This window comes from Vulpes vulpes, chromosome 16 (genome assembly GCF_048418805.1).
Source record: "Vulpes vulpes isolate BD-2025 chromosome 16, VulVul3, whole genome shotgun sequence".
Taxonomy (NCBI): domain Eukaryota; kingdom Metazoa; phylum Chordata; class Mammalia; order Carnivora; family Canidae; genus Vulpes; species Vulpes vulpes.
Window position 1 is genome coordinate 60,803,151 of NC_132795.1, and position 26,711 is coordinate 60,829,861.

Below are 26,711 nucleotides of genomic sequence, written 5' to 3' on the forward strand. Positions count from 1 at the left end.
ATGTAGAAACACACCAGACTCCCAAAGTCCATAAAAAATAACAAACTTGGTTCACATTCTTTGACCTGGAAAATTCCACTGCTAGGAAGTTAATTTGCCAATAGATATCCTTGTCTCTGTGTAACGTGGTATTATAGCAGTTCTGTAACAGCAAGAGATGTGTATATCCACCAATGGAGGAACAATTAAGTAAACTACCATACAGCCATAACGGAACAGTTTGTCAGAAACAATGTGGCAGCAATGTATGAACTAATAATATAACACGATTGATCTCCAAGATGTAAGTTACAAAAAAAGAAAACAAGCCAAGTGCAAAATGGTGTGCAATGTATGTAAGTAAAAAATAAAACAGAATAAAAACCTGCTATATACTCACGTGCTTGTACAGGCACAGACTATCTTTAGAAAGATGCACAAGAAACCAGGAGCAGTAGTGTCCTTGGGTAGGAAAACTAGGTGGTTATGTACAGGTGAGTGGAAGGCTTACTTCTCACTATATATCCCTTTGTACTTTAGGATTTTTTATTGTGTAGCTATTAAAAAATAGTATTTCTGAAAACATCTGAACCCTGATCTTAGTAGCTTTCAGATTAAAATTAATTACATTCCTGACACTTATCTATGTTAGTTATCTATGTTAGTTACTTATCTATGACACAAATCCTTCTATTCCTAGAACTCCTTATCCTCGAAATTTCTAATGACATATAAGAATTAACCAGAGAAAGACTCCTTATAATTTTCAGTAGGTACTTGCAGCCTTACCTTAAATATGATGACAATGGGAATATCTTCTGACAAAGTATTATGTCTCAAATAAAATCGCCCCTGTTTCACAGCCATATTGGTTCTGCTTTTTTTCTCATGGGTAGAGCTACAAGGAAATACAGGTTGGTTAAAGCACATCCCCACTTGGTTTCAAGCTAGTAGCATGATCATCAGTCAATAAGGTTCACCAATCAGTAGGTCCTTCCTAACAGATACACAATTCCTTTTAAAGATACACAACTCCTTTCCTAGCTTCCCTGTCACTTCCATGACTATTTAAAAACACTATAGATGTTTCTTTAGCTTTGAGATTATGGTAGAAGTTTTAAGGGTGAATGAGTGACACTCACCAATTCATTTTGACCTACTTCACTTTGACTCCACCTGAATCGCTTTAAATTCAGTATGGGGTATATTCATGATGAATTTTACACATTTCAAAAGAAAAACCTCAAAATGAGTCTACATCATAATGACAAAACTATGAAGAAAGGAATTCATACACTGTATTTAAATTAATAATCCATTAAAACACATCTATGTTCTTACTCTATAGTGAAGCCAAAAGAAACTAAGTAATTGCCTTTTACTGGTATCTCTATTAGCTACAAAGTTGCTAACAGATTTAAAAGTATTTCCAAGCTTAATCAGCCACAATAGGGCACATACTGATCACCTTCTACATACCATGTACACTGCTCTGCATACTCCACTAATACTAGCTCTGATCTCCTCCATACTAATAACACTTACATTCAAATAGTGTCTCCAAATCACATAAGGAAACCAATGCTTAGAGAAGATGTGTAACTGTCACCCTCCCCAAAATGCCTCAGAGCTACCGAAAACCAACTCTGGGATTCAACTCCCAATTCCCTGGCTCTGAAAGTTGCATATGGTAGGAAGACATTGGTCGAAGAATTATTAGATCTGGGTCCAAATGCTGGCCACCTCTTCTGATCAGTATGACCTTGAGCCCAAAGCCTGTTTCTCAGCAGTAAAATAGAGATGCACCACTTATCTTGGAGGGTTGAGAGGACAAATAATGCAGAGCCCCTGATACATTGCCTGGCTCCTAGTACTGCTCAATAAATGGCCATTATTGTTGGCTGACCCCACATTAGAAAGAAAAATTTTAAAAGTCTGAGTGAAACATCTTATTATAGGTTGTTAGAAAACAAATTATTGCATACTGACATCTTTATTATTCTATGATTTTTTTCTCAGAATTCATTGATTTATAAATCTCAAATTACATATGATAATAAATCAGAGAAAAGAAGTTACAAGAGACATGAGATGCTGTTGGAGAAAAATGAGTACACTGTAAAAGAGACCAGTCAAGAAAAGTAACAATAAGATGTTAAGTCCATGACAATTCATTAAATATTAGGTAAAAAATAATCTCTAATTATATCAATGTTGGAATACATTATGTAGAATGATCAAAGACTAAAAACAAACGTGACAGAGTGGTTTCATTTTTTTTTTCAACATTCCTTAAATGCAACAAAATTCAACTTGAATAAAACAACTAGTGGCCTTTCAACAACCAATGTCTCACACACTTCCATCACTTAAAAAATTTTAAAACAATATTCTATATGCTTCCCATCTTACACAATAAATTGAATAAACAGGTAAATATTTTGCTGCCTGCTATCAGAAATAAGTGGCTACCACTGTACTGAAAGACACCCATATGATATTAGTGGAATTATCAGTATTTCTTAACACTACTCCTGCTGTGCATACCTGGTAACTGAAGCACCAACCGTCCCTTTCCTGTCAGCCTCCACAATGATCCTGTTCTTAGACAGCTGCTCTTGGATAAGAATTACTTTTTCTACTCCTTTGACAATGAAGTAGCCACCTGTCCAAAGGAAGCAAGGTAAGTTTCACTGCCTCTTTTTCTGACAGTGTGATTTAGTAACAACTAGCGATCTTCTGATTTAGAGATCCTTCTTCCATTGCTCTGTGGCGCTAACCAATACTCAGTTAGAAGGAGTTTGCTGATATTGTTTTATGAATTGATGACAATGTCAGCACATGAGTTTATACACATGAGCCACAAGAAAATAAATTTCCTGAGGATAGGGTACAGATCTCACTGGTGTATGTATCACCAGCACCTGACATGTATAGAGATGAATGAAAAAAGTATGTTAAATAAATTAGTCTTTAAGTTTCTTAAGCATAGAAATAACCAACAATCTTCAATATAAACTCAAAATTGCCCTAAGTTTTCTAACAAATCAGTGACAATGGTAGATTAGGATCAAGTTTCCTGGATGGCTCAGCAGTTGAGCGTCTGTCTTTGGCTCAGGGCGTGATCCCGAGATTACAGGATTGAGTCTCACATCGGGCTCTCTGTGAGGAGCCTGCTTCTCCCTCTGCCTGTGTCTCTCGCTCTCTCTCTGATGAATAAACAAATAAAATCTTAAAAAAAAAAAAAAGGATCAGATTTCCTAACTATTCCATACTGAACAAAACCCATAAAACATTTTCATATAGCCTTTTTTTGCACACAATTCAGAATAAAATAAAACGAAATTTTATTTTACTTTTAGAATATAAATAAAAACAAGCAGTATATTTGACTTACACAACATTTTGTTATAGTCTACTAAAGTCATGTTCTTTGTTAACCTCTTTCCAAAACCCTCTGTGATTCTGTATCAATGCAACTTTAAAGCAATAGGTGAAAATAACTACAAATTAAATGTGCAACCTGAACTGAGGAATTAAGAAAAATTTTCTGTTAAGCGCTAAGCCTGAAACTTTGCAAAATGAACTGCCTAGGACTATGTATAAATATGTAAGTTTTTAAAATTTAAACAAAAGACTTTTGGTTTTTGCCCCTTTATTGCATTTAAAGCAGCCTGAAGTAATAAGCTATTTGAGTTTTTCCTAACCAGCTAAAGAAGCCACTTTTTAAGATTATTCTTGAATTTTTAGGCATACCAAAAGAAATCACTGAGCAAAGACAAAGAAAAGTCTGACAAGCCGTAACAATAAATCACATCTTGGAGTGTTTCAGTTTTAAACCTGAAATAAAAGAGGAAACTATACCTTTCACAAATATAGACTAAAAGAATAAAGTTGGAGCTAAATTTCTGATTGTTATGTGAACTTTTTTTTTTTAAGAGCAAGCATACATGAGTCAGTGAGAGGGTGGGAGGAGAGGCAGAGGGAGAAAGAGACAGAATCTTAAGCAGACTGTGCTGAGAGCAGAGCCTGATGCTCTTCCCTATAAGAACACAGTTCGAACTACGCAGCATTATGGGCATTCTGCTGAAAATAAAAGAAAATATCACATAAAGATATTCACTGGCAAAAGAGGTGAAAAGAGGAGAATCCTGCCCTGTACATATCCCCAAGGGGTCCGTATTCCTCTTGGACATTTTCGAAAAGGCAGAGGAGTGGCAGTCACATTAAGAACCAAGTGAAATGAAGGATTATTGAGTTGATGCAGGACTTAATCTCATGACCCAGAGATCATGACATGAGCTGAAATTAAGAGTTGGAGGACTAATCAACTAAACTACCCAGATGCCCCATGTTCTGTAAACAGTTTTATTCAAGTTCATTATAAAGCAAAAAAGCTGGCATTGTTTTTGAGAATTAAAGAAACAGCAACAGTAAAAGAAAAGCCAAAGAAGGGCAAGAGTTGGGGGGCAAAAATCCAAGGAATCAGACATACCTGGATCTAAAGGGCATTCGTTCAGTTTGGCAAATTCTGCTGGTGTCTTCCCTGTAAGAACACAGTTCGAACTACGCAGCATTATGGGCATTCTGTTGAAAATAAAAGAAAATATCACATAAAGATGTTGACTGGCAAAAGAGATGAAAAGAGGAGAATCCTGCCCTGTACATATCCCGAAGGGGTCTGTTTTCCTCTTGGACATTTTAGAAAAGGCAGAGGAGTGGCAGTCACATTAAGAACCAAGTGAAATGAAGAATTATTGAGTTGTAAAAGAGGCAGAGTTATTGACTTGTAAAAGAGAACCAAAGAAATTACTGAGATTACATTTCAGGAAAATAAAGAAGGTATGACAAAGTTTAAGAAAAATGGAAGGACAAAGTGAAAACGTCTCATAGACATCTAATCAGGTTCTAGATGGAAAAAAGACACACATTGGGCAAGAAGTCCTATTCAGAGATAGTGGCTGTGGACTTTCAGAAATGTACGAAAGCCATAAACCTGCACAATCACATATCTACATGGGTAAATAACAGGAAAGCCACATCAAAACACACCATAGTCAAGATACAATCATCAAAAACAAAGAGAAGAATTAAAACCCTGAGAGAAGAAAAGGCCGCTGCTTACCAAACAGGGAAAGATGACTGGACAGGCACACACCTGCAATCAACGAGGGACAGTGGCGAGGGGACATGCAAAGTTCGTACAGAAAGTCACTGGCAACCTAACTGGTGTGTTGTTAGGTCATCTTTCAGAATGAGGTCCAGATGAGGAGATTTTCAGACAAAACGAGAATTCTGGAGTTTTTAAGAAATAGCATCTACAGTTGATGTACCAAGAAACAGAGGTATATATGTAACATTTAAAGTTATGGATGCAATAACCACCAGAATGAGAGACATAGTCATGAGATTGGGAACGGGACTAGGGTAAGGAAAGGGGGAGGCTATTGCTTTGTATAAACTGCTCTCATATACTATTTGATTTGTTACTGAGAAGGAACATTACCTGAATTAAACTGAAACCTTTTTCACTCAGGAAAAAAAAAGTCCCAAAACCATAATACTTGCACAAGGTGATGCATGTAATGTAGACAGTGCATGGTACGTACAAGCACTCTGATTCACAAAGGTCACTTTTATGAGTGAGTAAATGCAATCATCTCTCCCAGATCCTGGTACATATACTGGTGAATACCCAACACTAAACACCCTTCCCCGCCTCTTAAATCCTTAGCCAGGATTTAACCCCTAAATCATACTAGTTATGCTTTGCTCCTGTCTCTCCAATCTTCCCTTCATAATATTCAATCTGGGAAAGAATTTATTTATTTATTTATTTTTAAATTTTTATTTATTCATGGTAGTCACACACACAGAGAAAGAGAGAGAGAGAGAGGCAGAGGGAGAAGCAGGCTCCATGCACCGGGAGCCCGACATGGGACTCGATCCCGGGTCTCCAGGATCGCGCCCTGGGCCAAAGGCAGGCGCCAAACTGCTGCGCCACCCAGGGATCCCTGGGAAAGAATTTATTAACGATCCAGTATTTAACTGGACACAACCAGGTCCATATGTGAGAAAGAGAGAAGGTCTTAACACAAATAAATAGTCCTGATAAAATGAAGATTATTATTCTGCTATCCCAACTTATTTTCCTGACTGAAGAGTGAGGACAGGAATGATACAAACAGCCCCCTCTGGCTTCCCTGGCAACTGGAAATGAACATAACTAACAGGACTTACATCTAAATATCATCTGTTTACCCGAGTACCCAGCATAGTGCAGAACAAGTGACAGGCAACTGGTGCGTATTTGCTGAACCAATGGATGTTTATTAAGCTCTTAGCATTTTTAAAGGTGGGGTTTTGAAAAACACTGGACAGGAACTGTTTGCACTAAGTTTAAAATTCAACACCATTATCAGATTCACAGTACTGTTGAGTTTTGTCCATTTCTACAGGCAAGTATCTTTCCCTATTAGGAAAAGCAGACTGCAACAATGCTAGCTGAAGCAATCTGTCATTTCCAAACCTGTTCCAGGCAAATAAGTAACTTTTCCCTTAAATACTGCTATGTTGGAAACAGTTCAATTTCCAAGAAATTCAAAATACACATGAATCCACTAAGAAGGTGAGGCCAGGAGACTTCACTGAAACGTTATCTTACCTGATGTTTCCCTAGCAGCTTGGATTTCAGGAGGAAAAGGAAGCATTTTCCTTAGCTTTACAGAAGAGAGTTCAATGAAAAAGCATTCAGCACCACAGCTATGCATTTGATATTGCTCTGAGTGCTGTGCTGGGCTGACTCACTGGGTCCCCAGAAAAGACTCCTATGAAGTACGCACCATTTCACACATTTTTCAGATAAGGAAATGAGGGCAGAGGGAACTGTGGTCCTTGCTCAAGGTCACCCCAGAGGGCTAGAATGCAGGCAGTGCGGCTCCAACCCAGATATCATTTCTCACCTGCCAATTGGTAAGGCATTACGGATGATCCTCTGGCTGCCTCGGGTATATTCAATATCCACGGTGATGGGGGCAGAGTACGTCATGTCCCGCAAACGGCACTGAAAGATAATCAGACAGTCACTGCTTCTCCTCCCTCGAAAAGAAAGGGTCCTGAAACCTCCAAGAGCCACATTTCCAGTAGAAGTATAGCCCACACTGAACTGAGTTGTTAAATGTGCTGCCGTAAGGATGCTGGGAGTGATGACCCTACCTTCTCCATGTGGGGAATGATGCTAGCCACTGATATAGACAGCCCCATGGCCTCTCTGCCCCTGCCAGCCCAGACATGAAATAAATATGGTGCTGACTTTCTTCTCGCTATCTGATCCCATCACTGGTCTGTTCCCACCTTTGAAGCAATTAGATTGTTCCCTGAAAATCTGGTCCATGGAAAGTAATCAATGTGGTTACCTTGTTCAAAAAGTTAACCACTAGTATAATGCCTAAGGTATACACATACACGAACTAAAAAAAAATTAAACTATACTTCCTTTTATTTTCCAAATAAATTCTGTCACAGAATTCCTTAACAAGTGGAATCCTATAGCACAAACCATTCATCACATCATATTAACAATTTCTGCATCATATTAACTTTAGAAATTACTGGTGTATGCGTCAGTTTGACAAAGTGATAATTAGCTCAATGATGCCCTTACCTGAGCCATGATCAGACACAGCAAACCCCACAAAAATCTTTTATGATGTCCCCTTTATTTAATTTTTTTAAAAAGATTTTATTTATTCATGAGAGGCACAGAGACAGAGGGAGAAGCAGGCTCCCCACAGGGAGCCTGATGCAGGACTCAATCCCAGGACCCTGGGATTACCACCTGAACCAAAGGCAGACGCTTAACCACTGAGCCACACAGGTACCCCAACGTCCCTGTTTTACTGATGGTCATCAGTGGCTTGTTTTCTCAAAAAGAGAGTAACTCAATCATACAATTCATGTTACTGCATCCTCTCTCTGCCTTCAACTGAACCAAAGACAGATTTAAACTTTTTATTTCTTTTCCAGGGCCTGGGATCTTAAAATATTAGATATCTCTATTAATGTTGAATAAAAGTTGCTTATTTTATATTTAATTAGATTGAGCCTCCATCTTCAGTCCACACCAAAGGCGATATGTGTAGAGGTTCCGTGTGCACCCTGTTGCCTGTGCTCAAATCCTGGTTCTACCACCTAAGTTTTGAATAACCCTTCTGTGTCTTGGTCTCCTTGTATGTAAAGTGGGGATGAGAATAGTTTTAATTCCCAAGAGGTTTTATATATATGTATGTGGTATATATATATTTAGAATAGTGTCTGGCAACAGAGTATTACATAAATAATATCTCATTTTTATTTAAAAAATTAAAAATTAACATAACACCCATGATGGGCAAATATTTGTGTTTCTTTTTTTTCTTTTTTTTTTAAGATTTTATTTATTTGAGAGAGAGTGTGAACTAGAGAGAGAAAGCAAAAGTGGGAAGAGGGAAAGGGAGAAGCAGAATCCTCGCAGAGCAGGGAGCCTAATGCAGGGGCTCAATCCCAGGATCCCAGGATCATGACCTGAGCAGAAGGCAAATGCTTAACCAACTGAGCTACCCAGCACCCCCAAACATTTGTGTTTTAACAAACTCCTCTCCATCAAATGGAAATAAACTTTGATAAATGTGGTGAAAATGGGGACCCTTTCCAGAGGTCCCAAACAACCCCTCTGAGCTCCCTCTCTCCCCCTCTGCCTCTCTGTCACCACAGGAGTAGAACTGTGCAGGGGAATCTGCAGAATCAGCATCCCACCACTCCTACTGTAGGTACCCTGACTGCCCACCCGCCTGCTCTCCCACTCTCCCTGCCTCTCCAAGGATCAAAATCCCTCCAAGAAATCTCTGTGCCCTCTCTCCCTAACTGCAATAACATCCACATGTTTCTTCTAACATCAGGAAGAATAATTATGACAACTGTGGCCTCAGGCTTCTCGAACTACTTCAAACCACTTTGTCTTCTCTCTTCTCTACACTCAGTAATGTAGTTCAGAAGATGACTTAGAAATTGCTAATCGGCTGCATAGTTCTTATAAAATTGGAAAACTCCAGCAAGATGAAATGGGGAAGTGGGGAAAGCCAAAGTGGGGCACGTGTTCCCAACATTCCACACCTCGCCACTTCCTACTCTATACAACTTCACCTACCATGCATACCTCACCCTCCTGGGCATTCCAGTGTGCAACCCCTGCTGTCTGTTTCATGTATTTTGTTATTTTAGTCTCTCCACAGAGTATGAACTCCTTGAGGAAGGACAGGGTCTCATTTCTTTGGTATCTCTCAATGCGGAGGCACAAAATAAACGTTCAACTGACACTCAATACTTGGCGATTAAATAACACCAACATTTAGCTTGCGTGAAATGTCTAGTTCCATGATCATACTTCCTGTCTAACCTTGCTCAGACAACAACCCTAACATTTTAACAACTTACTTGTTGTTTAATAGAGTCCTCTGCTACTTTCCCTAATTGCTTTACAGTTTAGCTTTACATTAACACAAACTAGATAAATCTACAAAAATCATTTTCTTTCCTAAATCAATTCCAAATTATGGACATTAAGTGGAAGATTGTCCAGAGGAATCTAGAACATGTTAAAAGCCAATAAACAGGCCTGTTCTATAACCCTTTAGGTCTGTTAAAATCCTGGTAGTTAAATTTTCTTCCTATCCATCTCTTCTACCAGGCTGTGAACTCCTGTCCTTGGTCTCCCCTGCCTAATACAATGCCTGACCCTCAAAAAATGTGCTCAGTAATATCTACAAATGCACCGCACACCGCACTAGGCAAAAGTGGCTGGCCAGGGCAGGGGATGATGGAGAGGCTGCTCAAAAGTCAGAAGCACGGATGTACGTAGGACAAAGTTATATAACAGTGCAGGTTAACTAATAGTGCAGGATTAAATAATAAACTAGATAGTACAAAATTGTTTCCTAATACAGTGTTATATAAGTGCTAATTTATTTTGGTCATCTTTATAAGAGATATTTTTTCCTTGTTTTAAAATCATTTTAAGAGCATATGCTGGGCGCCTGGGTGGCTCATTCAGTAAAGCATCTGCCTTCAGCTCAGGTCATGATCATAGGGTCCTGGGATCCAGGCCCACATTGTGCTCCCTGCTCAGCGGGCAGTCTGCTTCTCCCTCTGCCCAGCCCCCTCCACTCTGCTCATGATCACACCCGTGTGTGCTTGTGCTCCTCCCCACCCCCTTGCAAAAATATAGACCTAAAAATCTTTTTTAAAAAGCTCACGTTAAGAGCACAGACTCCTTGAGTCAAGGCAAACAAATACAATTATAGTAAGGTAGATAATTACCTCATGAGGGGATACTGGTCTAGTTACATTGAAGCTTTCTTCAACATCAGGAAGCCCCACATAGATATTAAGATACCTGAAAAGCAAATTATTCCATTACCAATTATACTTTTTCAAAGAACATACAAACAAACAAGCTATTTTCTTCCCAAATACAAGGATTATACTTTGAGTATAATCAGTATATTATACTTGAGTATATTATAAATACTTACCTTGCTAAAAATGACAAAAAATTGTAATTGGAGATCTTCTTGACATGATAATACATATAGCTCTATGAAGGAGGGTAAAAACTATCGAAGTCTTTAAGAAATTACTGTAAATTTATTTTTTTAAATACTGCAAATATCGCTCTCTAGAGATGATATTTAATGAAAAGAACTATTATTCATGTAAGAAATAAGAGGTTATAAGGGGAAAAAATACAGCTCTTCCTCGACTTACAGCAGGGTCACAGCCCAATAAACCCACTGTAAGTTGAAAAGACTATTAAGCCAAAAATTCATTTAATATACCTAACCTGCCAACCATCATAACTTAGCCTGGCCTACCTTAAATGCGCTAAGAATAATTACATTAGCTTATAGTAGGGGAAAATCATTTAACACAGAGCCTATTTTAAAATAATGTGTTAACTATCTCATGTAATTTACTAAATACTATACAGAAAGTGAAAAACAAAACAATTTTAAGAGCGTCGGTCCTTGATCCCTGTGACTGTGGGGCTGGCCGGGAGCTGTGGCCACGCTGCCCAGCAACATAAGAGGATTGTACTGCATATTGCTAGCCTGGGAAAAAAAAGATCAAAATTCAAAATTGAAAGTACAGTTTCTACTGAATGTGTCTAGTTTTTACACCATCATAAAGTTGAACCACTGTAAATCAGGGACCATCTGTATATACTCATTACAGCAAAAGAAATAGGAAGAAAGCAGAAACTAATGAGACTGGATACCTACTGGGAGTGTCTGACAACAGGGTGGAAAGAACTGGAAAGGGTGGCAATTTCCTGAAAGTATTTTTTTCTAAAGGACTAACTCTTACAACCATGTTTCACACACTCAAAAAGTAAACGCATAATTAAAATCTACCAGGATGCAGAATGGGACCCAGAATGGAATACAAATGGCACTGCCTTACAAATGAATAACATAACTGCACTGAGAAGGTGAGAATGGAAACAAGTCTAAGTAGCTCTGGAAACAATATTTTGCTTGGATACTGTAGAGATAAAGACAAAAAATCAATGTACAGATACTGTACTCTAGCAAATTTTATTCTCACAGAGTTATCAATTAGCAATTCTGAAATATGCATATTCTAGGATTGAATAAATAGGTACAAATAGTGTGGATAATGAGAGCCAGGTTTTTCATTTTAGGGACAGAAGTTACAAATAAGGAAAGAGGTCAGTTAGAATGAGTCCCGTGGAGTTGAACGGAAATAGGAGGTATCAGTATGCTGGGTTTTTATATAAAAATGGATAGGATATGGAAATATGGATGTGTGCATGCATGTTAGCAAACACACACATATTTCCTTGCTCCATCTACCAAGGTTTTAATATCTCTATCTTGGTTTTTAAACACTTGTCCAGAAAAGGAGATTAGGGCTTCCTGGGGAAATGGATGATTCCAGGCTGGTGCAGGGTAGAAAAAGCTCTTCCTTCCAATAAAATTCTAGTATGAATGTGTAAGGAACGATGACAAGAAAGCCTCATCAATAGGTAAACATACAGCAGTAACTGTTAGAAGTACCATCCTTGATGCTAAAATTAGTGTGTAAGCTATTTGTATAGTATCAAAGGATCTCCCCCTAAGACCCTTGTTACAAAAGGAAAAATACATATGTGGACAAACACGCATATACCATCTTAATCAAGTGAACTAAGTTAAAACCACCAACAGTAAAATATACTGACATCTGTAGCCCTAATATGATGCAGTGAAGATGGCACAAAACATTACTTCTGTGCCAAAAAAGCATAAGCCAACTGAATCATGAGCAAACATCTTACAAACCCAAATTGAAGGACCTCCTACAAAACAATGGATCAGAATTCTTCAAAAGTGTCAAAGTGATAAAAGACCAAGAAAGTATGAGGAACTGTTACAGGCTGGAGGCGGCTAAAGAGACGTGAGAACTAATCATCATGTCGGGCTCTGGATTGAAGCCTGGGCCAGAAAAAAAGACATGAGAGGGAAAGCTTGAAATAGGACGTGCAGAGTAGTTGACAGTATTATATTGGTGCTAATTGCCTGGGTCTTCTAATGTGGTTTGGTTATGTAAGCTGCTAATATTAGCACAGACTGGGCAAAGGATAATAAGGAACTCTTTGTACTATGTTGGTAATTTTCTCTAAGTTTAAAACTGTTCTAAAAAGTGTTTAAACCTCAGTTTCAGTACTTCTCAAACATAACTCTACTTGTTATAATTAGTTTACCAATTAAAAATTGAGTGCTTTTCTTATTAACCAGATAAAGACAGTTATTTTGATAGGCTTTTGGTTAACAACCATATTCACTTTTAAACATGTTAGATGAAATCAAAGCAGCAAGAGTAGATGACTCCTTACTTCAGGTACCACATGGGGTCGGCATCACTCGTGACCTTTTCGTTGGCCTTCATGATCTTCTTTATCTACAGTGGAAAGAGCACCATTAGGGCATTTCTGGCTTCCATCAATTCTCATCTCTACTTTTCTTTTTAAATAGGCTCCATGCCCAACAAGGGACTCGAACTCAACAACTCTGAGATCAAGTTGCCTGCTACCCTGACTGAGCCCGCCAGGCACCCCTCTCTCTCTCTGCTTCTAGGCCCTGCTGCTTACCTCCACATTAATGAAATAGTTGAATGAATCTATATGCTGTTTCACAAGGCCTTTCACCTAGACAGACAAAAAATAGAAAGCAGGTTAGCAACAATACAGCATACTATGTCAGACTCTAACCACAGGCGATCTTCAGATTTTTCTCAAAACCAAAGTGAGAAAAAAAAATCCACAAATGTCACCTGGTGGAACTTCACATTTATGTTTCCTCATTCCATTTCTCCTCCATCCTGCTAATACACACTCCAATTTTCCTCCCTGAAAATCAATCTGACCCTGAAAATTCAAGGTAGGAGTATTTGAACATATCTAAGGACTCTCCATAAGCTAACAAATGAGGCAAGATGTTTTCTGCATACTTTGAATTTACAAAAAAAGCCAAGAAACAAAATACAGCAATTGAGCATCATTTCCTCAACCCTCAAAATGTCTGTTTTCCCCTATCTGGATAATTTCAAAACTCAGATAACTTAGAGAAGACTGAGGGGGAAAAAATGAGGATCTTTATCAAGAAAATTGAAAATCACGGCATTTGAAATGGAAAGGCAGGTGAAATTCATGGAAGAACACATACTAGCCAGCAGAGACTCTCCTTTCAACTCAGAAGTAGGAAACAACCGGGCAGAGGTAGTGTAGTGTGCTATGGAGAACACTGCAACAGCAACACAGACTCTAAAGTGCTAGAATTTAAAAGCCTGCATGTGTTCTTTTTTTTTTTTTTTTCACTTTATTCTTCAAGCACAATGGGTTCAGCACTGCAAGAACAATCCTAACACATAATCAGAGCCTTTGCTTTAATTACACTTCCTTCTTGGGATCTCACAGAGCAACCATCCCATTTAGAAGTGGTCCTAATTACTGAGGGAAAAATTTAACCTCATATACTGATCTGAGGTCTCCCTTCCCCCAGGTCCCACCCCTTGAACTTAACTGTCCCTCTGGAGAGAAAGGCCTGCTCCCCAACAGTCCATTTATTTACTATTTACCACAACTCTCCATGTTGTCATATTCAGGATAACTAGGAACTATTCAACTATTTCTCACATGCATGCCTTCCAGACCTTTCTATCAGCCTGGTCCAGGTGGCCAATGTTCCTCCTAACATGGGGACCCTGAACTCAGTGTTCTCGACAATCTGATGCATACAGTGGGGATATGGCCTCCCTCATTCTGGATATTACAGCACTGGATATTGATTTATTTAAAAAAAAAATCAAGGACAGGGTATGATCCTGGAGACCCAGGATTGAGTCCCATGTCAGGCTCCCTGCATGGAGCCTGCTTCTCCCTCTGCCTGTGTCTCTGTCTCTCTCTCTCTCTCTGTGTCTGTCATGAATAAATAAAATCTTTAAAAATCAAGGCCACACTACTGACTCATCAACTAAATCTCAAAAGGTAATGTTTATTTTCACCAAGCAATGCTATCAAGTCAAATACACCCAATTTGGTGCTTGTGCGAAACCAAGTACAAGGATTTACATTTGTCCCTCTTCACTGTTGTCATCCTAGCCTAAGAACTAAGTCTTGATTCAGTTGGCCAGCAGCATCGGCAGCCTTATAAGCTTTGTGTTTCTATCTTTAGTTGTGCATTAAAATCTTTATACCTATATTTTTGGACAAATATATTGTGGTGTGAGTAAAGGAGATTCTCAACTTTGAGTGACTGAATGAATGAACGAATGAATGAATGAAATGACCACAGACTTAGGTTTCTACTGAATTCTCACTCTCTTCTTGGACTGTCATCAGTTGTCTCCTCTTTTTTGAATCATAAATACCACCTTTTCTCCTCTGCTTATATATAGTTCCTTTAAAAAAAAAGGGAATAATTAAAAAAAAAAAAAAAAACCTTTCCTTCCCTTGACCTTCTTACCATTTTATATCATCCTGGGTCACTCTTCTTCCTAAAACCTCCTTAACAGCTTCCTATTGCTGTTAAAAGAAAAACCAACTCCTTAATGTGGCTTCAAATCTGGTTAACAATCTGGCCCTGACAGCCTCCCCAGAACCACCCCCCAACACTCTCTTTTTGCCTACAACACACAACCAAGTCAGGTAAGACTCTATTCATTTTTCAAGCCTCCATCTTTTCATTTAGCATACTTTCAACATCCATCCATATTGTAGTATGTACCAGCACTTGATTTCTTCATATTGCTAAATAATAGCCCACTGCAGAGCCACAGTATGGATATACCGTATTTTATTTACCCATCCATCAGTTGATTCCATTTGGGTTGTTCCTACTTTTTGGCTATGATGAACATATATGTACAAGTTTTATGTGGACATGTGTTTTCATTTCTCTTGAGTAAATAAGTAGGAGTAGAATTGCTGGATCATATGTGGTAACTCTGTTTAACCATCTGAGGAACAGCCAGGCTGTTATCCAAAGCAGTTGCAATATTTTATATTTCCACCAGTAGGGTTCCAATTTCCCCACATCCTCATCGACATTTATTATTACCTTTCTTTTCAACTACTGCCATCCTAGTGGGTGTCAAGTGATCTGTCATTGTGGAACCCGCCCCCGGCCTAGCATAAGCTCTTTTAAAGTGAATTGAAGCCCTCCACTAACCTTATATTCAGCAGTTCCTATGACTATCCACTTATCCATTCCAGCCACACAGACTGGTCACTGTTCCTATAAACACTGTGGAGGCTCCCCTGAGTGCTTTTATCATGGCATGCTCTCTGCATTATACCTTTCAGCTTACAAACCCTGTCCTCCTAAGATGCCGTTTTACATCTTACCTCTTTGGGAGACCTTCTCTGGCATCACTCTTTTGCTAACCACCACTTTACTACTGCTTATACTACAACCTACCTCTAAAATTAGATTACCACTCTCCCAACCAGCACCTTAGATATAGGCAGGGAAGCTGCCTTATAATTTTTTGTATTTCTAAAATATAGCAAATTACATAGTTGTGCAAAGTCAAAAATTATTAGTTGATGATAAACACTAAATCATTTTTAAAAAGATGAACTTGGCTTTTTCATTTAAAAAATAACAAATTGGGATCCCTGGGTGGCGCAGCGGTTTGGCGCCTGCCTTTGGCCCAGGGCGTGATCCTGGAGACCCGGGATCGAATCCCACGTCGGGCTCCTGGTGCATGGAGCCTGCTTCTCCCTCTGCCTGTCTCTGCCTCTCCCTCTCCCTCTCCCTCTCTCTCTCTCTCTCTGTGACTATCATAAATAAATAAAAAATTTTAAAAAAAAGAAAATACAAAAAAAATAAAAAAATAAAAAATAACCAATTATTATTAAATGTTAAAAGATTACCTTTAAAAATGCTGGAAGTAGCCTCCATTTTTCCTGTGAACCAAAACAAGAGGAGTATCAGCATTCTGTGCCAGCAACCACAATATTTTTATAAGAAGTTATTTTAGTCTACTAAAAAGAACTTACTTGATCACAGAAAACAGAAGAAAATAAACCAAAATGAAAAGAACAATTTAAAAATTATAACCACCTGGACACCTGGGTGGTTCAGTGGTTAAGTGTCTGCCTTCAGCGGAGGGTGAGATCCTGGAGACCTGAGATCAGGTCCTGCATCGGGCTGCCTACATGGAGCCTGCTTTTTCTTTTTTTTTTTTTTAAGATTTTATTTATTTATTCATGAGACACACACACACACACAGAGAAAGAGAGAGAGGGAAAGAGAAAGAGAGGCAGAGACACAGGCAGAGGGAGAAGCAAGCTCCATGCAGGGAGCCTGACATGGGACTCGATCCCAGGTCTCCAGGATCATGCCCTGGGCTGAAGGCGGCGCTAAACCACTGAGCCACCGGGGCTGCCCATGGAGTCTGTTTCTCCCTCTGCCTGTGTCTCTGCCTCTGTGCCTCTCATAAATAAATAAACAAAATCTTAAAAAAAAAATTGTAACCACCTTTACGGAAATCATATATGTATATACGTGCATACAAATACATATGTATATATACACATATATATACGTACACGTATATAAAAAATTTCTTTAGCAGAATAGACTTTAATCTCTTGATGACTCAAGGTTCCAAGCACTGTTCATACTTTATGTCATGACACCTCCTGAGCAAGTGGGACTTGCCAGTCTGAGATAGGGAAAGTAAGTTTGGGGAAGCTGGATCTCTTGGCCCAAAAAGAGTTATTTCTCCCTCCCATTCTTCTCCAACTAGTGCCTGATCAAAGCTCATATCATGGCTGCAGGAGGACCACACACGATATTTATCTCCTTCATTAAATAACTGCAAACTCACACACTGCTCAAGCTCTTAGGTCTGCTTTTTATACCTTCCTGAGATTGTAAGTGGCTTGAGATAAGAAGTCTATGTACAGTACCTACTCTGCTAATGGGAAATCCGATAAATGGTTAGAAATGAGTCTAAAGCAAGAATAGTTTCTGAGTAAAGGCCTGAGGACCACACAGGACTGGCAATAGCTGTAAAAACTGACTTTCACTAGAAGCATCAGTAGGTTCTGAGCAAAAGAGTGATGTGATGATGACTCATTTTAACTGGATGACTCTAGCTGCTGGGTTGAGAACAGACAATACAATAAATACTCCAGGCCAATGGTCACAGTATAGAGTGAGAAATTGTAGTTAGGAGGCACAATCGAAGTCAATAGGATTTGATCCTAGATTAGACAGAGACTCTGAGAAAGAGAAGTCAGGACTGACACCCCAGAGTTTCCATTTATGGAGAGGAGGAGACTGGGGTACTGTCGAGCAGCAGGTTCTGTCTGGTGTGGAGTCGGGAGTCAGGCTGGGAACATATTAAATTTGATGTACCCACTAGAGATTCAGGGGGAGATGGCAAATAGACAACAAATGGGGATCTGGAACTTGGGAAGAGAGTGGCCTAGAGATATAAGTTAGGGAGAGTCAGCAGATGGAGGACAATTAAAGACATGTAATGATGAGATCACCTAAGGAGTGTGGATGGAGAAGAGTCCATGAAGTGAGATTACAAACACTCCAACATGCAGAAAGGAGCAGTAGAAGGCAGATTAAGCAAAGAAGATTGACCAGGAGTGGTCAGGGAGGGAAGCAAACAACCTAGAGAAAGTAAAAAACATTCTTCAAGAAGAGGAGGCGGGTGGCATATGGAGCACATATGTACCTGTAACTTCCTCTCAATGTGCTGTGGCCCTAAAACTACTCTAAAAAAAGTCAGTCTACTAAAAAAGAAGGGAGCCAGGCAAAACTAATCTATGGTGATAGAAATTGAAAGGTACTTGGGGTTCAAAAAGGTTCATAAGGGAACTTTCTGGGGTGATGGAAAAGTTCTAGACCTTGTATTTGAGGGGTAGTTATTTGGGAATACATAACTGTCAAAACAAATGTGATTGAACACTCGACATCTGTGCATTTTATTATACGTAAATCTACAAAAAGGATTAAGTGAAAAATCTAGAAGGAACTGTGAGTAGAAAATGAAGATTTCAGGGCAAAATGGGGAAGGAGGTGGGAATGGTGGGAAAGGAGTCTGTAGAAGTAAATAGTGGCCAGGTTAAGATGTTAGATTGTGCCCTAAGAGCACAGGGCAGAGATTGAAGAATTTTAACCAAGGGAGCAACACGATCTTATTTGTGTATTTAAACTGACGGTAAAATAAGGGCTCTGGCTACAGAGCAGAGAATAGGTTGGAGTGAGACAAGTAAGTCAGCAGTGTAAGAAGAGAGGACAGTAGTAGCTCGAAAGTAGTGAGAATGAAGCAACAGACTTGAGTGTATTTAGTAGGTAGCTCCCTTAAGATGTGACGGTGGACTGGACACAGAGGGCCAGGAAGAGGATTGTTATTCCTGATTCAGAAGCCTGGGACTGTGCTTCTGGTTCCTTCACAATTTGTGCAAATTCAGGAAAGATATAGAAATCCTTTACGATTAGGGAGAAGTGCCTGAGGATGAAGACTAAAATCCGACTGTCAAAGAGTCCAAAATCCAAATCAGCCACTTAACGGCTTTTAGACACTGGATTAATTACAGTAACCTCTCTGGGCCTCAGAAATCTTCACTGGCAACATGGAGTGAAAATTGTACGTATTTCAGAGAATCAAATAATGCAATGCACGTTAGGCTTAACCAGAGCCTGTCACATAGCACGTGGTCAGGAAATGCTGGCTCTTAACTTCAACCAAGATTTAAAAAAAGAAAAGAAAAGAAAAAAAAAAAAAAATCCAGGACTGCCTGATGATCATCCATGTACTTCAGGCACTCATGGGCTAATAAATCTGATGGACCGGGGACGCCTGGGAGGCTCAGCGGCTGAGCGTCTGCCTTCGGCTCAGGGCGTGATCCCCGGGTCCTGGGATCGAGTCCCGCTTCAGGAAATAAATAAATAAATAAATAAATAAATAAATAAATAAATAAATAAATAAATAAATAAATAAATAAACAAACAAACAAACCTGACGGACTCATCGTAATGGACCTCACTAATCTGCCAAATAGTCATAAAGGAATTCTTATAATGCAATGGATTCACAGATCACGTCACCGTCGTGTTTAGACCCTTCAACAGCATCTCGCACGGCTCCTCCCGAGGTCTACGCAAGGTCAAAAGCGTTCCCGGTGGGCCCCTCACTACTCACTCCCCGTCTCTCTGCCTGCGCTTTCCGCACCCTGGTTCCACCGGACGGCCCCGGAGAACGCCGCACGGTCTGACGGCCTGACCCACCCTGCTCCTCCGCCTTAAAGCCCTCCTGGACTCGTCCACGTCCCCGTTCCCCGCCGGTCGATTCTGAGCCGCAGAGAGGTGACGTGAGCCCTTCCAGCGAGCACAATCCTGTCCCCAGCGGAACCTCACGAGGCGGCTCACGGTAGGGCTCGCCTCTGGTTATCCGGTGAAAGAGATGGGGCTACTCCCCAAAATAAAGATTTTTTTTTTAAACTCAAAAGATATTGGGTAAATTTTCAGGGCGTTGAAAACACTCGTGCAGCCCGAAAGTGACTTCCAGGTTAAAATGATGCCTAGCCCGGGACGCGGAGGTGGGACCTGCCCAAGGCGTCCTCCGAACCCTGCGAGGATGCGCTCCGTGCCCCCAGCTGGGCGCGAGGACCCAGGCCGCCGCCACACACGCAAAACCTCCAAGGCCCCCAGCCCCCGGGCAAGCACGCGGGGCCCTGCCCCCCCAGGCCCCCCCCCCGCCCCCCCCGCCCCCTCCCCGCGCACGCGGCGACCCGCACCGGAAGAGACCCGGCCCCGCGCCCCGGGCATGCGCAGAGCTGCCGCGCCCGTCCCGCTCGCCGCGCCGCGAGAGCTCTCGGGGCAACGCCTCCTGCGGCTGCTCCCGGCCCCTTCCGCTCCCCGCCTGCCCGGCCCTCACCTCTACGGTGGGGATGGGCGCCGCCAGCTGCTCTGGGGTCAGGTTCCCGAACTCCTCCGCGAGCACATCCATGCTGCGCTGCTCCCGACCAAGCAGAAACAAGCGGAGCCCCCGCGCCCGCTTTCGCGGCAACACGCGTGAAGAGCGACGCGCCCCTGCCTAAACGGTCCCCGCGCGCAGGTTAATCGGCGGCGTGACAGAAACGTTCCGCCTGCTCCTGGCCCGAACCTGCGGCGGAACCCGGATGTGGCTGCGGCGAAGCCGGGAACCTGCGCCCCCTGCCGTCGCTCGGAGGTCTCTGCCAGCCCCTCTGAACCACAGGACAGGTTTCGTGCCAGCTCTCCCACGATGGACACCAGTTTTGTGATCTTTTACACTGCACTATTGTTTGTAATGTTTAGATACACTATTGTTTGTGTACACTATTGTTTGTAATGTTTTAAATAATCCAGAGAAAAGGACAAACGGATACTCTGTGGGACGTGAGCTGCCGAGGCAGAGAATTCGTTTAATCCAATCCAAAAACGACACGTTGTATAGAATGGAAAACTAGGGAAACTTATATGCTTAGTAGTAGGGGATTGGTTTAAAAAAATTATAGTACGTGTGTGATGGAATATTGTGCAACCATCAAGATGACCTAAAGTGAGCGGTTCACTCACTAGAGAGTAGAGCAGAACAGGATAGTAATTAGGACAATGTTCTATTCTCACAGGACTGGAGAGGAGATCCGGGAATGAATACCAGGATGTGGAGAAATTTAGTATGAAATTGTCATTTTAAATCAGGCAAAGACAGGTTATCCAATAAACGATACTGGAACAGCTGATGAGCCATTTAGGAAAAAAAAAAAAACTTTAAGTAAATCCTATATGGCTTAAGTATTTAAATGTAAGACGTTAAAAGAAAATGTAAGTAAATGTGTTCATTAGATTGAGATTGTGAAAGCCTTCAAGGACAACAACATAGAAATCCTAAAGGGAAATATTCATAGATTTGGTCATGTAATTGTAACCACAGTTATAATGATTCCATAAAAGTGCAGATTTTTTTTTAAAGATTTATTTATTTATTTATTTATCAGAGAGAGACAGGCAGAGGGAGAAGCAGGCTCCATGCCGGAAGCCCGACGTGGGACTCGATCCCAGGACTCCAGGATCGCGCCCTGGGCAAAAGGCAGGCGCCAAACCGCCGAGCCACCCAGGGATCCCCAAAAGTGCAGATTTTTCTGCACAGATTTTTAAATTCACCGTGCATAGAGTTCTTTCAAAACACAAGTTGGAAGAAGACAAAGGATTGGACTGGTAGCCCTAATTTAAAATGAACTCCTACAGATCAATAGGAAAAGCTCCCATTGGAAGAAAACAGGGTGAAAGACCACCAGTTGTTTAATTGGTACACAGTTTACGTTTGGGAAAATACAAAAAATCATGGAATTGGGCAATGGTAAGGGTTGCGGAACAGTGTGAACATCCTTAAAGCATACTGAACTGCACACTTCAAAACAATTGTAATGGTAAATTTTGTGTATTTTGCCACAGTAAATTTTGAAAATTTGTAGATATACCATTTTCTCATCGTGAACGTATAACACTTGCACACAGTTTGTGAATTAGCTACTTCAAGTAAATTTCAGTGCTTATCTCCTAAGTATTGCACTGAGATCTGAAAGTAGAAGGGAAAGAAAAGTTAAAAGAAGCTTAACCCTGTTCTCAGAGATCTTACGGTTTAACTTAAAGAGGCATATATACTTTTGTATCATCCTTGTGAATTACCAGAGAGCAGCCTATTTCTAATGGAGCCTGTAGGGGACTGCGAGGTGATGTTTAGATGTTCTTAAGTTTGGCTCAGATGTGTTGGCTTACTGCTCCAAAGTCCTTTTGGCTTTCCACTTTCTCAAAGTGGTTCTCCAATTTTAGTGTTTGAATCACCTGGAGAGCTTGTTAAAACAACCTCAATTTTCATATTAGGCAGGTTTGGGCTGGGGCCTGCCAATTTGCATTTCCAGTAAGTTCCCAGGTGATGCGGATGCTGCTGGCCCAGTGATCACACTTCGGGGATCACTCTCCAATGTAAGACATATCGCAGCATACCATATTCTCTGTTCATGCATCTAGCTCTTCAGACGGGGAGCTCCTGGAATGGGGACCATCTTGTTTGTCTTTGCATTCCCGGGTTCTCACCCACTGTGCCTTCCTGAATAAATTTTTGTTGAATAATTTGAAAGAAAATAATGCAATGAGTGTTAATAAATTTGATATTAAATTTGATCATCTTTTTAAAAAGTTGATTTTAGTTTCTCTTGATAAGAGATGGATCAGGTGGCAGTGGTCCCAGACTCCCGCATGGCAGCAGTCAGCTGATGCTGAGTGATGTGGGGACCCCTTACACCACAGCTGCCACAATCCTTGCAATCCTTCCCTTCGTGCACCTGCCTCCCCCCTCCAATTCCCCCTTCTCCTAGTATTGGTATTTGCCCCCAGGTCAATCCATGACTTATGATTACCTAAGGAACTGAATTTTAAAAACCAAAAAGCCAGAAGCAGTTCTCCTATTTCTCTGTTTTCTGTTGTCACTTGAGATATTAGTGCAAAAAAGACTCATGGTTTGAATAGAAGCCTGGACGTTTGGGGAAGGAATCTCAGAGGGAAACCTGGCTGACATCTTGGAATACGGGACCATCACTTAAGTATAAAGTGCCAAGGGGCCAGGTGAGAAGGTGACCAGTGCCGTGGAGAAGTGGGGAGGGGAATGGGGGCATTGGTTAAAGCAGAGCAAAAGAAAGGGAACAGCGGAATTGTCCAAGCTGGATGCCCATTTACTCTTTGCCAGGCATTGGAATACACTCTGTGCATTCTCTAATGGAATGATCAACCTCAGGGAGCTAAGTATGCTTATATCCAGGTGAAGACACTAAGGTTCATAGGGATTAAGAAATCTGCCAAGCAGATGTGCAATTTAAATCCCTAAGTATCTGACACCAGAGCTCATGCTTCCAGTCGCTCTATCACGATACCACACTGAGTGGATACGGTGGCAGAAGACACTCCAGAGAAAAACAGCGTGAGCAGTGGAATGTGAGCTTTACACAGCACTACACCGAGTGTGGTTCTCCATCAGCCTGTCTATAGGGAAGTGTCTATAAAGGACACTAGAAAGATCCAGTGGGGCTGGGCTGTTGTTAGCTTTTATGCCATGTTAAAGAAATTAGACCTTATTCTGAGAGGCTTCAACATGAAGACGCTAGAAACAAAAGAAAAAGATGGTCCTCTCTTCTTCAAAATCCCCAGACTGGGAGAAAACATGTGATCCTGATTTCTATACCTGAGTAAACAATAGAACTAGAAAAGACTACAAGTGTTGGAGAAAGAATATGGGCTCTTCAGTCTGAAAAGGCAAGGGCAAAGATGGGAGTCTGTGAAGCCTATCATTTCACAAATAGCAAGGTAAGAAAGAACATGGACAGAAGCCCCTAACCACTGTAATCAGAGAACAGCCTGCATTTTGAGCAAGGATGGATGGTCCAAAAACCTCTTGCTGCTTGACATGCCCACAAGCCCCTTCTCTGAAAAGCCTTGCATTATGTCAAGGGATCCACCCGTACTGTGAGAATTGATAGGGCCAGGAACCTGCCAAAGATGGTGATGTAGGGGAGCCAAGGTGTCTTGTCATAAAGGAGACCCCTATCAGTGCAGGAGAGTGGGGAAGAGTGTCCATACTGAGTAATGGCAATTAGACCAAATCATTTCTCTCTGGGATGTTCTTAATGAGATATCAGAAGGAGGGCAGCCAGAGAAAGAAGCAGAGAAGTAAAATGCCAAGGATGCATTTGGTAGCATCATGACAGTCAGTGAGAAATACTTTTGATTGGAGGCCCTGAGGACACCAATATAACAAGTAGTTTAGGAGCACACATTCCAGGGCTAGACTCCTCGGGTTCAAAAACACTAGCTCTGTGACCTTGAACAACTTCCTCAATCTGAGTTTCATTTTGCCTACATGGAAAATAGTGATAAAGTCAGTCTCTCAGGGTGTTGTGCATTTATAAATCAGGTGTATGAAGTGCTTAGAGTATTTCTTGCCATATGGCAAGTGCTCAGTGGCTATTGCTATTCTATATTATTATTATATTCCTGAAAGATTAAAGAACTATATTCAGGTTCTCTATCAAGCCTGCCAGTGAAGCTGCTGAGACAGATTCCTGGGTTTTCTTTCTTCTCTATAAAACCTTGCAATAGATGTCTCGGTCTCTTTCCGTTGAAATCTGAAAGAGGCTCACGTAAGTTTAGAAAGAAAAAGAGAAAGCTTCACCCCAAAAATAGAGAATAAGAGGACATAAGTTGATAATACCAACATACTTTCTAAAAGATTAGATCATAAGTGATTACTAAATACAACTAGAACATGTTGGGTTTGTCACTTTGCTTTGCAGTTGACACCAAGGACAATTACCGCCGCCTTCTGCATATCCTTGAGTTTCTCTGCCAATGACAGTACTGAGCTTAATGAACCGTGGTTCTGATGGGATATGACAATTTCTTTTCTGATGTAGTTAAGTGCTTGACCATCACAGCTCACAATACTAAAACCTCCTGAAGCTTGAAAGAGATTTAGGACTAATAAATTATAGTTATTTTAATGTATTCTGACTACATTATGCTTTAGAGTCTGCAATTTTGAATTTTGAATTTGAGAATTTGATTCTCACAACATCTCTGTGAGGTAGGATAGGAAACAGGCTCAAGGGGATTAAAACTGGCTTGAGTTCATAGAGCTATTAAATAGAGGAAGTGAATTCAAACTCAGGTCTTGTGACTCCTCAGTCCCATGTTACTTTTACTAAACAATGAGTGGAAAATTTTGTAACTTAACATCCCCAGAAGTAGAACAAGCTGAACTTGAGTTGGAAGAATGATTCGAGTTAGAAATAAAAATATGTTGCACAACAGGTGGCGCACTTCACAGCCGTGGCAGGCTTTGCCAACCAGCACTCTTTACTGCTTATCCTGGATCTGGCTTCAAAATCCTCTCTGCATGGTGCTCTGGAGAACTACAACTAAAAAAATCAGAGCAAGCACATGGTTTTAAATCTTTTTCATGGGAAGAAGTTCCATGGGGCTTGTGGAAGGAAGCTGGAAGGACCCGAGGTAGAGACTGCTAATGCTTACCAACATACCCAAATCGGCCTCTTCTTCCTCAACACATTGTTCTGCCTCTGTTGCAGTTAGATGAGGCCACATGATTGAGTTCTGGCCAATGATCCATGAGTGGAAGTGGGCAAGCCTTTTCTTTCCCTATTTTCTGAGTGAATGGAGACTTTGAAGAGCTAGGGAGCAGCAGCAACAGAATGGACGAAGTTGGGCTACTGAAAGGCTGAATGGAGCAGCACCTCCCCCCTGAGCCCACCAACCTACCCCCTGCTTTCAGCCATAATTTGAGAAATGTGGGTATGTGAGGCCACTGAGATCTGGGAACTATTTGTTTAACAGTTCATCTGCACACACCAATAAAAGTTGACTTCACATGCCTATACCTTTCCTTGAATCATTTTTTAGTGTATTCTCAGAAGCAATGCTAGATTAGGTGGCCTCACACATTTCTCACATTCAAATTTTTAAAACTTCACAAATGTATGTGATCATGGATTTTTTTGTTTGTTTCTGCTATTCAACAAGCCTTTTCCATTTGGAAGAAATCTCTAGTTGGGTAACCTTGATGGGATCATGGGAATCTAAGGGTCAGCTACTCACTCATTCCATACCCTACAAATCAGAGCCTGGGCACTTGGCCTGGATTCTTCTAACTGCTTGTTGATATCTGGGTTAAAACCCTTGAGCAGGGATCCCTGGGTGGCGCAGCGGTTTGGCGCCTGCCTTTGGCTCAGGGCGCGATCCTGGAGACCCGGGATCGAATCCCACGTCGGGCTCCCGGTGCATGGAGCCTGCTTCTCCCTCTGCCTGTGTCTCTGCCTCTCTCTCTCTCTGTGTGACTATCATAAATAAATAAAAAAAATTTAAAAAAAAAAACAAAAACCCTTGAGCAAATGAGGCAAAGAAGCAAGGACAGTTGAGAAATGAATCTCTGGAGCTGTAAGACTGAATCCAGCTTGCATTGCATTCTGAATCCAGAGTCCTGCAGCTTGCATTGCCCTGGTTCCTACTCATTTTCAGAGCCCAATTTCCCAGATTAAGAAGATTCTGTGAGGTACTTGATACCTGTGCAATAAGCTCCCT

The 26,711-nt window shown here is 40.9% G+C and overlaps 1 protein-coding gene across 4 annotated transcripts in view; it reads right to left on the reverse strand.

Annotated features, from left to right (window-relative positions):
* Positions 1 to 20,778, reverse strand: part of POLR3B (RNA polymerase III subunit B) — a 107,745-nt gene extending 86,967 nt beyond the window's left edge. The window contains exons 1-9 of one of the 4 annotated variants that reach the window (XM_026010930.2): positions 20,479 to 20,778; positions 16,451 to 16,483; positions 13,166 to 13,222; positions 12,911 to 12,975; positions 10,333 to 10,408; positions 6,942 to 7,042; positions 4,475 to 4,566; positions 2,527 to 2,644; positions 769 to 877 (exon numbers count right to left, since the gene is read on the reverse strand). In XM_026010930.2, coding sequence (XP_025866715.1) covers positions 769 to 877; positions 2,527 to 2,644; positions 4,475 to 4,566; positions 6,942 to 7,042; positions 10,333 to 10,408; positions 12,911 to 12,975; positions 13,166 to 13,222; positions 16,451 to 16,483; positions 20,479 to 20,550 — 723 coding nt within the window. In that variant the 5' untranslated portion in view covers positions 20,551 to 20,778. The other 3 variants (XM_072741614.1, XM_026010931.2, XM_072741615.1) reach the window with 3 other exon arrangements.
* Positions 20,779 to 26,711: the final 5,933 nt, after the last annotated feature.